Below are 15267 nucleotides of genomic sequence, written 5' to 3' on the forward strand. Positions count from 1 at the left end.
GCATGTTAACCGTGATTTATTCACATTACGGGACACCTTGAGTACCTTAACCGTGATTAATTCACAATATGGCACGCCTTGAGTACCTTAACTGTGATTTATTCACAATACGGCATGCCTTGAGTACCTTAACCGTGATTTATTCACAATACGGCACGCCTTGAGTACCTTAACCGTGATTTATTCACAATACGCGACACCTTATGCATGTTAACCGTGATTTATTCACAATACTGGACACTTTGAGTACCTTAACCGTGATTTATTCTTAATATGGCACGCCTTGAGTACCTTAACTGTGATTTATTCACAATACGGCATGCCTTGAGTACCTTAACCGTGATTTATTCACAAATGGCACGCCTTGAGTACCTTAACCGTGATTTATTCACATTACGGCATGCCTTGAGTACCTTACCTGTGATTTATTCACAATACGGCACATCTTGAGTACCTTAACCGTGATTTATTCACATTACGGCACGCCTTGAGTACCTTAACCGTGATTTATTCACATTACGGCACGCCTTGAGTACCTTAACCGTGATTTATTCACAATACGGCACATCTTGAGTACCTTAACCGTGATTTATTCACATTACGGCACGCCTTGAGTACCTTAACCATGATTTATTCACAATACGGCACGTCTTGAGTACCTTAACCGTGATTTATTCACAATACGGCACATCTTGAGTACCTTAACCATGATTTATTCACAATACGGCACATCTTGAGTACCTTAACCGTGATTTATTCACATTACGGCACGCCTTGAGTACCTTAACCGTGATTTATTCACAATACGGCACATCTTGAGTACCTTAACCGTGATTTATTCACATTACGGCACGCCTTGAGTACCTTAACCATGATTTATTCACAATCCGGCACGTCTTGAGTACCTTAACCGTGATTTATTCACAATACGGGACACCTTATGTATGTTAACCATGATTTATTCACATTACGGCATGCCTTGAGTACCTTAACTGTGATTTATTCACATTTCGGCTCTCCTTGAGTACCTTAACCGTGATTTATTCACATTACGGCACGCCTTGAGTACCTTAACTGTGATTTATTCAAATTTTATCACAATACGGGACACCTTATGTATGTTAACCATGATTTATTCACATTACGGCATGCCTTGAGTACCTTAACCGTGATTTATTCACATTTCGGCTCGCCTTGAGTACCTTAACCGTGATTTATTCACATTTCGGCTCGCCTTGAGTACCTTAACCGTGATTTATTCACATTTCGGCTCGCCTTGAGTACCTTAACCGTGATTTATTCACATTACGGCACGTCTTGAGTACCTTAACCGTGATTTATTCACAATACGGGACACCTTATGTATGTTAACCATGATTTATTCACATTACGGCATGCCTTGAGTACCTTGACCCTGATTTATTCACATTTTGGCTCGCCTTGAGTACCTTAACCGTGATTTATTCACATTACGGCACGCCTTGAGTACCTTAACCGTGATTTATTCAAATTTCGGCTCGCCTTGAGTACCTTAACCGTGATTTATTCACATTTCGGCTCGCCTTGAGTACCTTAACCGTGATTTATTCACATTTCGGCTCGCCTTGAGTACCTTAACCGTGATTTATTCACAATACGGGACACCTTATGTATGTTAACCGTGATTTATTCACATTACGGCATGCCTTGAGTACCTTAACCGTGATTTATTCACATTTCGGCTCGCCTTGAGTACCTTAACCGTGATTTATTCACATTACGGCATGCCTTGAGTACCTTAACCATGATTTATTAACATTACGGCACGCCTTGAGTACCTTAACCGTGATTTATTCACATTTCGGCTCGCCTTGAGTACCTTAACCGTGATTTATTCACATTACGGCATGCCTTGAGTACCTTAACCGTGATTTATTCACATTACGGCACGCCTTGAGTACCTTAACCGTGATTTATTCACATTTTGGCTCGCCTTGAGTACCTTAACCATGATTTATTCACATTACGGCACGCCTTGAGTACCTTAACCGTGATTTATTCACATTAAGGCACGACTTGAGTACATCATTGCTTTTTTAATACACTTACCCCATAATGATTTTTTTTAAACCAATCTATTTAGTAGTAGTATGTTACCTTTTAAAATCTTATCCATTTGCCAAAAACAGCACTGGTGAACGGCAAGAAACTCAACTAATAGAGCTCAAATAAAATCAGAGAATTAAACTTATTTTTAAAATGAATGTGTCCAGCTTCTGGTCTCATCCTCTGCTTGATCTTGCACAACAGTGTTTTTTTAACCATATTATTACCTTAATTATGAACACACTTTACTCTTTATTGCACTTTATTCTTCTTCTTGTTATTTCCTTATAGCACTAATAATCCAGACGTCTCACACATTCACAGGGTTTAATACAATATAAGCTATTTTCTCACACACATACATCTGTAAAATCATACCTGAAATAGAAAACTAATACAGTTATATTAAATAAATAACAAACAGTTACTCTTGCTTTAACACAGACATTGCACAGTTTTGAGGCTATATTATTGATTGTTTATGGATGAAGCGGTCATAGCTGTGCTTTATAGTGAATAAAACAGCTGCTAACCTATTTAAAACCAGCCTAAACTTGATTGCTAGACTGAGTCTAGACCAGACATCAATTTAGGCTGGTCTAAGATGTTTTATTCAGTAAGGAACAGAAGGTAAAATACGAATACTTCTGCATAGTTTTAAGACTTGAAGTAAAAGGTCTTTGAAAGTCATGTAGTAAACAAATATGATGTTAGATTCAATTATACTATGATGTTATGACGGGTTGTCAGGAAAGATGGTTTCATGCATGCATTTGCAGTTCATTGTTGATTTGAGACAGATTTTTTTACAATTATTTACTCAACCCCAGGCCTTCCAAGGTGAGTGTGTTTTTTGAGCTGAAGAGAAATTAAGGTTTTGCATGAAAAACATTTCAGGATTTTTCTCCATCTAATGCAAGTGAGCCAGACTGACTGCAGACCATTTTTGATAGACCAAAATCCCTATTCAGTCAGCTTTAAAGTACTCCACATGGCAACAAATAAGAGTTTTCTCTAGCAAAGTCATTTTCAGAAAAAAAAATGTGGTTACACCTTAGAGAAGTGAATTCACTATTAACAAATAGTTTTCACTCAATAAACTGCAGTTTATTAATAAGACAAGGAGTTGTTTTATCAGTTATGTTTAGGTATTAGGCAGTGTTAAGGGATCTAGAATAAGGTCATGCATTAATATGTGCTTTTTAAGTACTAATAAGCAGCCAATATGCTAGTTATCGTTCCCTAATCTAAATTGATACCTAAGATTTCTATACTTTGCATTGCATCAGTTTTACTCGTGGGATGTCCCTACTGTAGCCTTGTGTCTGTCTGAACAGGTTCTTAACATTTGAATTATTTCTTGCAGATGCTGGCCTCCCGTTTGACAGCGTATTTCCGTAAAAGGTGCGTGGTGGTTACGGACCGGCGTGTCCGGCTGATGAACGAGATCCTGGGCTGTATTAAGTTCATTAAGATGTACTGCTGGGAGACGGCATTTGCCAGCAACATCCAAAGTAAGACAGCACTCGACTGCATCCACTTAGATGTCCTAGTCTCCATGGAAATCAAAGGATCATCTCTGTGGCTTTGCACTGCATTGGAAGGAACAAGTTTCCTAATCCGCTGTCTTGGCTCTGTCCTTCCTTAGTCCTCCGTCAGTGAAATGTCCTGAGAGTCTCTGAGCTTCCTGATTAACTCAAAGCATTTAACGCTCTTTATTCTATAATGCTTTGGGACATTTTGACTTTGTTGAATGTTAAATAAGAACGATTTGGGTAGATGTGGATCTACAGTACAGTATACTACTTTTTTTTTTTTTGTAAGAAATTAATACTTTAATTCAACGCAAATGTTCATAAATGAGAGTAAAGACGGTTACAATGTTACAAAATATTTATATTTCAAAGAAATGAAATTGTGTTGAACTTTCTGTTCTTCAAAGAATCCTTAAAAAATAAAATCTATCATAGAGCAGCCCGAGTTTCTTTAGCATAATTTGGCATATCAGAAAGATTTTAAATAATATTTTGGTTAATATTGTGAAATTATAATAATATTTCATAATGCAAAATCTTACTGTATTTTTGATCAAATAAATACTGCATTCGAGGTTCTTTCAAAATCTTTTTTTTTAAATCTGTAAGTAACACTTTACAATAAGGTTTAATTTGTTAAAATTAGTAAACCACATTAGTTAACATAAGATAACAATGAAAAGTACTTATAAAGCATTGATGTTGTTGATTCCTACATTTAATAATACATGATAAAATGTAAAAGCTGTATCTAATGTTATTTAAAGGACCTGAGCTAAAAAGTACAAAAATGAACGGCTGTAGTTCTCTTACGAGAGCTCTCTCGTACTGCGTCTTAGCTAAGACGCTACGGGAAAAGTCTCTTTTCACGAAATACTGAAGCAAAAAATTATCCTTAATTTTGTATTTTTGTAAAGCGCATTTGCAGCAGTACACAGCCATAGGCGAGACGGCTCGTTCGCTCATTGGCTTGTTCTGCGGCAACTGCACAGCCTATCGAGCGCGGGCTGATGCAACATCAGACCAATAAGGGCGCTTCGCGCCCTTCTTGCCACTTCCCGCCGAAACGGGTGTGGCCCAACCTATAAAAGGAGCTCGAAAAGGCTGACTCACCTGATTTTTCATCTCTTCAGCGAAGCTCACGCATCGCTGGATCACGGAGGAAGCAAGCGCCGTCTGAGAAAGCACATCAGCAGGACGAGCCATTCTGAAGCTGCTGGCATCGCCGCCTTCCACTGCCGTTCCTGCTGCGCTATCCGGCGCCTATATCCTTTCAATCCTGTTATATCCAAGCTGTTCTTTATGTGTGTGTGTGTGTTCACCCTGCGACACACACTCGTAAAAGAGCTCGCGTCTTTTTTAAGATGCCTTCCTGCGGCTCGTCAGAGCCCCACTCAGCGAGGGAGACCGGTACGTCATCTGTGTCTCCTGCCTGGGTGAAGATCATGCAGCGCTCGCGCTCGCTGACGGCGGATGCCCCCACTGCGAGCTGTTGCCATGGTGACTCTGAGGACTCGCCTGGCCTTTTTCTCTGAGCCTGCATTCTCCGCTGCGCTGAGGCGCCGTAAAAGCATCGCTTCCAGCGGATTCCGGAACCGTCTTCAGCTCAACCGAGCTCGCCGGTTCGCCCTGCTTCTCCGGCCCCCCCTGCATCGCTTCCCGGTGGGCAGCGCCTGCTGTTTGCCGGTGCGTCGTCCGAGGAAGTCGATCTCAGGGCCGCGTCGGGGGAAGAGGACACGCGCTCTCTGCTAGCTTCGGGCAGTGAGGGCTGGGCGAGCTCCGAGGATCTCGCGCCTTCTGCTCAGAAGCCCAGCAGACGAGCTGACATCAAGAAGGAGCCGGGGCGAATGCTCGTGTTGGCCGCGATGAGTCTCAGCCGCGAGTGGTTTGCACCAGCGCCCCCCCTCTCGTTCCTGGCTGGATGGTATTTCCCTTTCGGATGAGCGTACTTCTCAAAGCCCGCCTCATTTCTTCCTGAGCTTCACGAAGAGGTGGCGAAGGCTTGGAACGCTCCATATTCAGCACGAACTCGTTCGTCTGTCTCACTAGCATTCTCCACACTGATGATGCTAAAAACAGGAACTACCACTCACTTCCGCCGGTGGAACAGGCGATAGCGATGCACCTTTGTCCGCCCTCTGCTGGACGGCGGCAAAAGCGGTGTTGCCATCTAAAGCCTGCTGTGTGACGCTGCGTCGGCACTACTAACGATGGCTGCTTCATCGAAGCGCAGGTGTACGAGTTCCGCTGTGGCCGAGTTCTCACCCAAGCGCGCCGCTGTTTCAGTTCCAGGAATTGTGACTGTCTCACCGTTTTCTGCAATGCGCAAGGCTGCACAGTTGCCCGCTTGCCTGCACACAAAAGCCGTTATCACAACCGCTTCAGCAACGCAGCTCGAGACCCCCGTTCTCGCTCTACCGGCCGTCGCCCCACGCCGCGGGGACCGCGGCAGAGGATTACGGTGAGGCCGGGAGCCCCGAAGCCATCCTAGGAAAGCCATCTACGCATGCTGCATGACGCTGCGTCGGCACTACACACGATGGCTGCTTCGTCGAAGCGCCGGTGTACGAGTTCCGCTGTGGCCGGGCTCTCACCTAAGCGCGCCGCTGTTTCAGTTCCAGAGATTGTGACTGTTTCAGCGTTTTTTGCAATGCGCAAGCCTGTACGGTTGCCCGCTTGCCTGCACACGAAAACCGTTATCACGGCTACCCAGATATTTCCCGAAAAAGGTGTAATTTCTGGTGTCTCGGCCACGGCCGATGGTGCTATAAATGTAGTGACGATGCCCACTGCTCAGTGCCCATCTCCACATATAAGCACAGCCCTTCACACAGGGCTCGCGCCCATAAAAGCGACTCAAGTCGATCGCGCACACTGCATAGTAAGCGTGCCCACTCCTCAGTGCCCACAATCACTATGTCACACGCGTCATGTGGTTTCTGTAAAAACGAAACCCGTGCACGTTCGTCCGGCCAAGGCCGATGGTGCTATAAATGTAGTGACGATGCCCACTGCTCAGTGCCCATCTCCACATATAAGCACAGCCCTTCACACAGGGCTCGCGCCCATAAAAGCGACTCAAGTCGATCGCGCACACTGCATAGTAAGCGTGCCCACCCCTCAGTGCCCACAATTAATATGTCACACGCGTCATGTGGTTTCTGTAAAAAAACAAAACCCGTGCACGCTCGTCCGGCCACGGCCGATGGTGCTATAAATGCAGTGACGATGCCCACTCCTCAGTGCCCATCTCCACATGTAAGCACAGCCCTGCACACAGGGCTCGCGCACATAAGATCGTCACAGATCGGTCGAGCGCGCCGCATAGTAAACGTGCCCACTCCCCAGTGCCCACATACACTATGCAACATACGGCGCGTGGCTTCTGTAAAAACGAGGCCCGTGCACGTACGCTCTGCACAGGCAGACAGCGAGTTGAAAGTGGTAAATGTGCACATATGCAGCCCACTGTTACTCGCAGACATATCGAGTCCCACGGGACCTGCTCAGCCTTCCCCCAGTTGGTTAAGCGCCGGGACGGGGTCGAGGAGGAGCGATCTGCCCGCTGTGATCAGCGCGCTCCCCGCCTCAAATGCGCAGCACACCCGAGCGCCGCCATTGCCGGTCAACAGAGCGCGCTTCGCATCCAGCCCTTAGCCATTCATGCAGATGCATGGTCAGCGCTTCCAGGGGTTTCGGATTGGGTGCTAGGCATTATAAAGAGAGGCTACTCGCTACAGTTTTTTTTCGACGCCCTCCGCGCTTTTCAGCGCGCGTCGAAACTACGGTCAAAACAGAAGTAGCACACATACTTCGGGCCGAAATATCAAAACTGTTGAGCAAAGGGGCTGTAGAGCCTGTGTCTCAAGCTCAAAGCGAGGGGGGGGCTGTACAGCAGATACTTTCTGGTGCCCAAGAGAGACGGGGGTCTCAGGCCCATACTGGATCTAAGACAGCTGAACAAGGCATTGATGAAACGCAGTTTCAAAATGCTTACGAGCAGGAAACTTCTCGCGCAGATTCGCAGAGGGGACTGGTTCATGTCAATAGATCTGAGGGACGCGTATTTTCAAATACAGATAGTGTCAAACCACAGGCGATATTTGAGATTCGCCTTCAAGGGCCAGGCATACCAGTTTACAGTCCTCCGTGGCTCCTCGTACGTTTACGAGGTGCATGGATGCAGCGCTCGCTCCTCTCAGACTCAGAGGCATACGAGTGCTGAATTATTTGGACGACTGGCTGGTTCTGGCCCGATCACGAGCGGAGCTCGTGGACCACAGGGCCGTTTTACTCAATCACCTCGAGAAGCTCGGCCTCAGTGTCAATTGGGCGAAGAGTTCGCTGAACCCCAGTCGGACGATCCTGTTTCTGGGTATAGTTCTGAACTCGTGATCCATGACGGCGCGGCTGTCACCACAGCGCGCGATGCCTGGACTGCAGAATCTGGGTCCAGACAGGCTGTCCAGAGGCAATGTTCTTATGGGCGAATGGTCTCTACACTCGCAAACAGTCCGGCTGTTGTGGGAGAGATTTGGCATGGCGGAGGTGGACCTCTTTGCGTCCCACGAAAACGCTCACTGCCCCGCGTTCTTTTCCAAGAACGAAAGCGCGCTGTCACGGAGATGGCCGTGCTGCCCGCTTTATGCGTTCCCTCCCGTCTCCCTCCTTCTGCAGGTGATAGAACGGGTGAGAGAAACGAGATGTTCAATACTGCTTGTAGCACCTCTTTGGAAGAACCAACCATGGTTCCCAGATTTGATGCAGTTAGCAGATGTCGCCCCGTGGCCGGTACCGTTGAGGAGGGACCTCCTCTCGCAGGCCAGGGGCTCGATTTGGCACCCTCAACCGGAGTTGTGGTCCCTCCATGTGTGGGCGCTCAACGGTTACCCACTGATCTCGCAGTGGGAGTGCTAAATACCATCACTCAGGCTAGAGCTCCGTCGACACGACGTCTGTATGCCTCGAAGTGGTCAGTGTTCTCCAGCTGGTGCACAGCTCGAGGTTATTCACCCCTTAGTTGTGAGGTGACGGAGGTCCTCCCCTTCCTACAGGAGCTGTTGGATAAGGGCAGAGCCCCATCCACGCTCAAAGTTTATGTGGCGGCCATCGCGGCGTTTTCTGAAACGGCGTCCGGTCAGTCAATAGGAAGGAACGATTTAGTAATCCGGTTCCTCAGAGGAGCTAGGAGGCTGAATCCTCCCAGACCTCCGTCAGTCCCTATGTGGGACCTCGCGGCGGTTTTGGAGGCCATGAAGGGTCCCCCTTTTGAGCCTATCCAATCGGTTAGCCTTCAGCATCTGTCGTTCAAGACAGTATTCTTGTTGGCTCTCGCTTCTGTGAAGCGTGTGGGTGATTTGCACGCGCTCTCGGTGAGCCAGTTGTGCTTGGAGTTTGGGCCCAATGACTCAAGGGTCATACTCAAACCTAGGCACGGTTATGTGCCGAAATCCCTCAACACACCATTTTGGGCTCAGGTTATTGCCCTGTCTGCCCTGCCGGTGTCAGGGGAGGATGGAGACTCGAGTCTTCTTTGCCCTGTCAGGGTTTTAAGAGCTTATGTGTCTCGCTCTGCTGCCTTTCGGCAGACGGAGCAGCTGTTTGTCTCGTTCGGTGGACGTTCCAAGGGAATGGCTGTTTCGAGACAGACTCTATCCAGATGGATAGTTTACGCCATCGCATTAGCTTACTCTTCCAGGGGCCTTCAGTGCCCGTTGGGCGTCAGAGCACACTCCACAAGAGGCGTCGCCTCGTCGTGGGCATGGTCTACTGGGATTTCCTTGCAGGATATATGTATGGCGGCAGGTTGGGCCTCGCCGTCTACATTTATCAGGTTCTATAACCTGGAGGTCCCCCCCTTGCAAGCAAGGCTGTTGTCGGTATAGTCGAATCAGGGCCCTGAGGGGAATTCTGAGTTCACGAGCGCTGTGCGCTGCCGACTGTTATATGGGCAGTATTGCGTAAGAGAGCTCTCGTAAGAGAACGTACTCGGTTACTAAACGTAACCTCGGTTCTCTCTAGAAGAGCAAACGAGTACTGCGTTCTCTGCCGTGCACACGATTCACTCTGGTTCGCTTCGGCGATGAAATAAATCAGGTGAGTCAGCCTTTTCGAGCTCCTTTTATAGGTTGGGCCACACCCGTTTCGGCGGGAAGTGGCAAGAAGGGCGCGAAGCGCCCTTATTGGTCTGATGTTGCATCAGCCCGCGCTCGATAGGCTGTGCAGTTGCCGCAGAACAAGCCAATGAGCGAACGAGCCGTCTCGCCTATGGCTGTGTACTGCTGCAAATGCGCTTTACAAAAATACAAAATTAAGGATAATTTTTTGCTTCAGTATTTCGTGAAAAGAGACTTTTCCCGTAGCGTCTTAGCTAAGACGCAGTACTCGTTCGCTCTTCTAGAGAGAACCGAGGTTACGTTTAGTAACCGAGTACGTTTTATTAACATTATAATGATTAATAAATATTCTAACATATTTATTGCTCATTGTTACTTAATGCATTAAATAAAAATTTACAAATGGAACCTTATTGTTATATATAAAAAAAAAAAAAAAAATACCAGCCACAGATTTTGAATGGACTTTGAGTGGCATTAAAAATTATTTAATTAAAAAAGTATTAAAATCACCCTTTTGAAAAAAATCTTAATGTAGTTATCAGGTGTAGTTCATGACAAATATTTAAATATAAAAATATAAAATGAATATTAATATAATATTTGTCTTAAAATGTAACAGTATTTTTTAGCATATCCTTTCTTTAAAATAAAATCTTTGAATGCCGTTTCATATATACATATATCCAGCCAAGTACCATTTAGGTTGTGTCTTAATTGTTCCCAAACTTTTGAGATCACTGTATATGGAGAAAACATAATTTAACCCTTTAAACTGGGATGTAAAGGGGAACAGTAAAGAAGGATGCATGGCCTTCTTTCCTCTATTTACACCTTTTTTCTTTTTTTTGCATGCACTTATGAATGAAATATCACAACCTGCATAGAGTAACATCTTCTATATATGAATTATGTAGATCCAGCAATGTTTTCAGAGATTACGTCCAGCGCTTCTGGTTGTTTAGACCAGCAGCAAAACACTTTGGCTGTAAGCCAGAGAGCGACGCTGAATGAATGTGGCAGCTTGCGGCCAGTCAAGAGACAAATATTAGTGCAGCAGAGGGAGAGGAAGTGGGACACTTGGACACCAGCCAGTGGCTCAGCATCTACTGCAACATCCCATTTATGATTATGATCTGTCTTCCGTTACAGTCGCACTTCTCACTGTTTCTGCCGGATTGAACATAGTGTGGCTTGTGTGAATTAGAAACTGTGTTGTAGGATGGAAACACGATATGGCTACATTCAGACAGCAGGTTTTAGTCTTGTTTGGAGAGACAAATATGCTTCTGTTCGTATTTAAAATATTATTAGTAAGTAATCTTCATTTTGAGAGCGTACATTTTTTTTAATCATCTGTCATTTAACTGAGACATTGACATCCAGTTGGTTGTTTTGCAATTTTTTAAGTTGTTATTTTGATGAAAAATAGAAATGTCTTTTCTTTTTTTTTACTGAGATAAATGTGTACTCAATTTATTTATTTAAATGTATATTTTTGTACACAATTTTTGGCATTTTAAAGAATATATAAGAATATATCTATATGTATGTGTGTGTGTGTGTGTGTGTGTGTGTGTGTAAATATGATTTTCATTCATTCATTCATTCTTCCATGGCTGCAATACACTGTGTTTTTTACCAACTGGAAACCCGGGGTGTTGAAATTCTATTGGTTGAACTGGCAGTGGGCGGAGTAACACAGACCAAAACAAAAACAGACATTCCGACACAGAACACACATTTCAAAGTTTAATATCTGGCTGCAGCATTGTTTTTAAGATAAACAAGTATGTGAACAACATATTTCCTAAATATCTGCAAACTTAATATGTTTTGTTTGTTTTATTAGCTTTAATTCAGTCAAAAAAAAAAAAATCACATACAGCACTTTTCTTAAAAACTAGTTTGAGCAGCTAAATTAAGTCAGCCAAGGATTAATCTGTTTTACTTAACAAATTCAAATAAGATGAGCTAAAAGACTGGACGACTAACTTGTAAGACTAGTCTGAGAAGTTTAAGCAAGCGGCTCCAGGACCTTTATAGAGTCACACCTGATTGACAGCTTTCAATCTCAAACACTCTCTGTGAATGCAGTCACTGAACAGAAAGCCATCTGTCGCTTCTTTGACGTCTCCTCTGTCTGTGTCTCCAGGGGTTCGGTCAGAGGAGAGGAGGGTCCTGGAGCGAGCGGGCTGTGTTCAGAGCCTGACGGTGGGTGTAGCTCCAGTGGTGGTGGTGATAGCCAGCGTGTGCACCTTCACTCTTCACATGGCTCTGGGCTATGATCTCACCGCAGCACAGGTACAGCCATGTTTCAGCACTTGGCTTTCTGCCCGAGGCTCGTAAACAACTGCCAACTTGAACTCTTGATCTTTCTGTCACAAACTGCAGGCCTTCACCGTCGTCGCTGTTTTCAACTCCATGACCTTTGCTCTAAAGGTCACGCCCTTGGCGGTGCGTGCTTTATCCGAAGGCTCTGTGGCCGTGAAACGATTTCAGGTCAAAAACACATCCACAAACAAACCAAAAATGACTCATCTGCCATTATTTTCTCACTATCATGTCATTTAAAATGGATATGGAACACAAAAGGAGAAAATTTGAAGAATATTCCAGGCAGCTCTTTTCCAATACGCTGAAAAAATAGAGACTGGGACTCCAAAAATGTCAAAAAGCACCATAAATTTATCATAAAAGGGATCCATATATAAGTCTTTTGATGCTGTGTGATAGTGGAACACTGACATTTTTTAACCCTATAAAACCTACAGTATAAAGTCCTCGAAATTATCAACATGATCAAACTTAGCTGAAAACCCTGTAATGTATTACATGCTGATGGAGATCACTTATAAATCAAATATACAAAATGAGATTTAATTAGATTTTTAGATTCAGTCGTCAGCCTGTGAGATCATCGATACATGATATAATCGTGCTAATTTATTTAATTATTTATTTACATAGTTTCGTTACCGGATTGTGAATCAACTCCAGGCTAAAATCAGCCTTAGATTTCTAATATAACTGACTTTGTATTTAACATGATAACAATTTTAACACAGTTACTAATCATATGGCTTACATTTCCTCAGAACATCCTCACTGACTTCAGTCTAGCGCGAGTTTATGAACTTTAAAAGACCTGTTATAATCAGTGAACCTGTCTACATTGTTTAATGAATAAATCTCTTATACTTATATTGCGTCCATCTAGTGTGTTTACATAGAAAAACAATGGAAAAGTAGCACATTCGAATAAAAAATAAATAAAAAAGACATTCAGTTTGAACAGCCCCTAACCTACACTCAAGTTTTCAATCCTTTATGACTTTCTTTCTTCTGTGGAACCATTGACTTCAACAGTATCGTTTTTTGGGTGCACTATCCCTTTAACAATCCCAGTCCTCATTCACAATTATTATAAAGAAGAGTGGTATTTATCCTTAAGTGTTCACAGAAAGCCATTCAGTTTTGGAACAACATGATAGTGAGTAAATGATGACTGATTTTGTTCTCATTGGAGAATGTTTCCTTAAGTGTTTACTAAACAAATTCTGGATTGTCTATTTCAAAGCCTCCTCTAACGCCCACAGAAGCTGTTTATGATGGAGGACAGGGAGCTGATCTCAAAGAAAACGGAAGATCCTTATAATGCGGTGGAGTTTAAAGACGCCACACTGGCGTGGGAGAAGACCTGCGGCTCGCCGGGGAAACAGAGCCGAGCGCAGCAGAAAAGAGGAGGCATGAGGAGAGTCCTGAAGAGGGAGAAACTGAGCTTGTACATCAGCACAGAAGACAGCAAAGGGAAGAGCGAGGAAGCCAACGCAGCCTCACACAACCTCCTCACACACATGGAGCAAGAGAGCCCACAGAGCACCATCACCTCCACACAGAGCATCCGACCTCCGCTGCACAAAACCCTGCACCGCATACACCTCTGCATCCGGAAGGTACTGCCATACATCAGTGCATGTGTCACAGTGTCAAAGGTCAACATCTCTTATTATATTCAGTCGAAAACAAGGTTTTCATGGGAAGCTCAAGTCTCCAACGCAGCATCATTTATTTACAGAACTCGTCATAATCAGGATTAAATTGACTCTACTTCGATAAAATAGCTGTGATGTGATTTGCTGGATTGTTTTCTGCGCTGTACACCAGGGGGCGCTGCTTGGGGTCTGTGGAGGAGTTGGCAGTGGGAAGAGCTCGCTGTTATCTGCTCTACTGGGACAGGTGAGGAATTACATACACTACTAGTGTTCCTGTAGCTCAATTGGTAGAGCACTGCGCGATCAAGCGCAAGGTTGAGGGGTCGATTCCCCGGGAACACATGATAAGTAAAAATGTATAGCCTGAATGCACTGTAAGTCGCTTTGGATAAAAGCGTCTGCTAAATGCATACTTTTTTTTTTTTTATTATTACTGTTCACAAGATCGGGGTCAGAGAGAATGGGGCTTTTGTTTTTGAAAAGAGGGCGATATTAATACTTGTATTCCGCAAGGATGCATTCCACTGGTCAAAAATGACAGAAAACAGTTTTCTATTTCAAATAAATGCAGTTTTGTTTTTACTTCATCTATTCATCAAAGAATACTGAGAAGAAGAAAAAAAGTATCCCAGTTTCCACTAAATATTAAGCAGCACGGCTGTTTTCAACACTGAAATGTTTCTTGAGCAGCGAATCGGCATATTAGAATGATTTCTGAATTCGGCTTTGCAACACAGGAATAAATTGCATTTTACAATATATTCAAATAGAAAACTGTTATTTTAAATTGTAATAATATTTTACAATTTTACTATTTTTATTGTATTTTTCATCAAATAAATGCATCCTTCTGAGCTTAAGAGACTTTATTAAAAATGTTACCGACCCATTAAATGTTTTAACATGCACACACACTGATGAAAGTTTAGAGTTGGTAACATTTGTACATTTATCTATGGATAATTCTGTGGTTTATGTATTTACTTTATCAAGGATGTAATCAGACATAGAAGATGACACAATTTGATTTGGGGACGGACGATCATTAGTGACTAACGCCTTAAATTCCAGTCGGTTTTCTCGCAGAAAGTTACTTTGGAAGACGAGTATACAAGTCATATGGTACAAAGGCGTGGTATTTGTTGTTTTTGGAGCTTGACAGCTGTTGTTTTACAGAAAGGATGAGTGTTTCTCCTCCACTGAGAAAATAACAGCATATGGGTTTGGCAGGAAATTAGAGTAAATAATGAAAAACCTTGAATTTTTTTTATAACGTCCCCTTTAACCATCATAAAGCAGCCTGGACATAAAGCAGCTGGTGCTCTCAGCAGATGTAAAGGTCTGATTCTCCTCCTTCTGTCTAGATGACCCTTCTTGGCGGCTCAGTGGCTGTAAATGGAGACTTCGCATATGTTGCTCAACAGGCCTGGATCCTCAACGATTCCCTCCGGGAGAACATCCTGTTTGGAAAAAAATACATCGAGGAAAAGTAGGTAATGTGTTCTGCATAAAAATGACTTTGGCCTTTCTTCGAAA

The 15267-nt window shown here is 43.9% G+C and overlaps 1 protein-coding gene across 3 annotated transcripts in view; it reads left to right on the forward strand.

Moving 5' to 3' along the window:
- Window positions 1-15267, forward strand: part of LOC132109397 (ATP-binding cassette sub-family C member 5-like) — a 54089-nt gene that overhangs the window by 14935 nt on the left and 23887 nt on the right. For 2 of the 3 annotated variants that reach the window (XM_059515430.1, XM_059515432.1), the window contains exons 7-12: window positions 3452-3599; window positions 11892-12040; window positions 12131-12238; window positions 13336-13692; window positions 13904-13975; window positions 15096-15220. In XM_059515430.1, coding sequence (XP_059371413.1) covers window positions 3452-3599; window positions 11892-12040; window positions 12131-12238; window positions 13336-13692; window positions 13904-13975; window positions 15096-15220 — 959 coding nt within the window. The remainder of the gene's footprint in view (window positions 1-3451; window positions 3600-11891; window positions 12041-12130; window positions 12239-13335; window positions 13693-13903; window positions 13976-15095; window positions 15221-15267) is intronic. The other variant, XM_059515431.1, reaches the window with a different exon arrangement.

This window comes from Carassius carassius, chromosome 29, assembly GCF_963082965.1.
Source record: "Carassius carassius chromosome 29, fCarCar2.1, whole genome shotgun sequence".
NCBI lineage: Eukaryota > Metazoa > Chordata > Actinopteri > Cypriniformes > Cyprinidae > Carassius > Carassius carassius.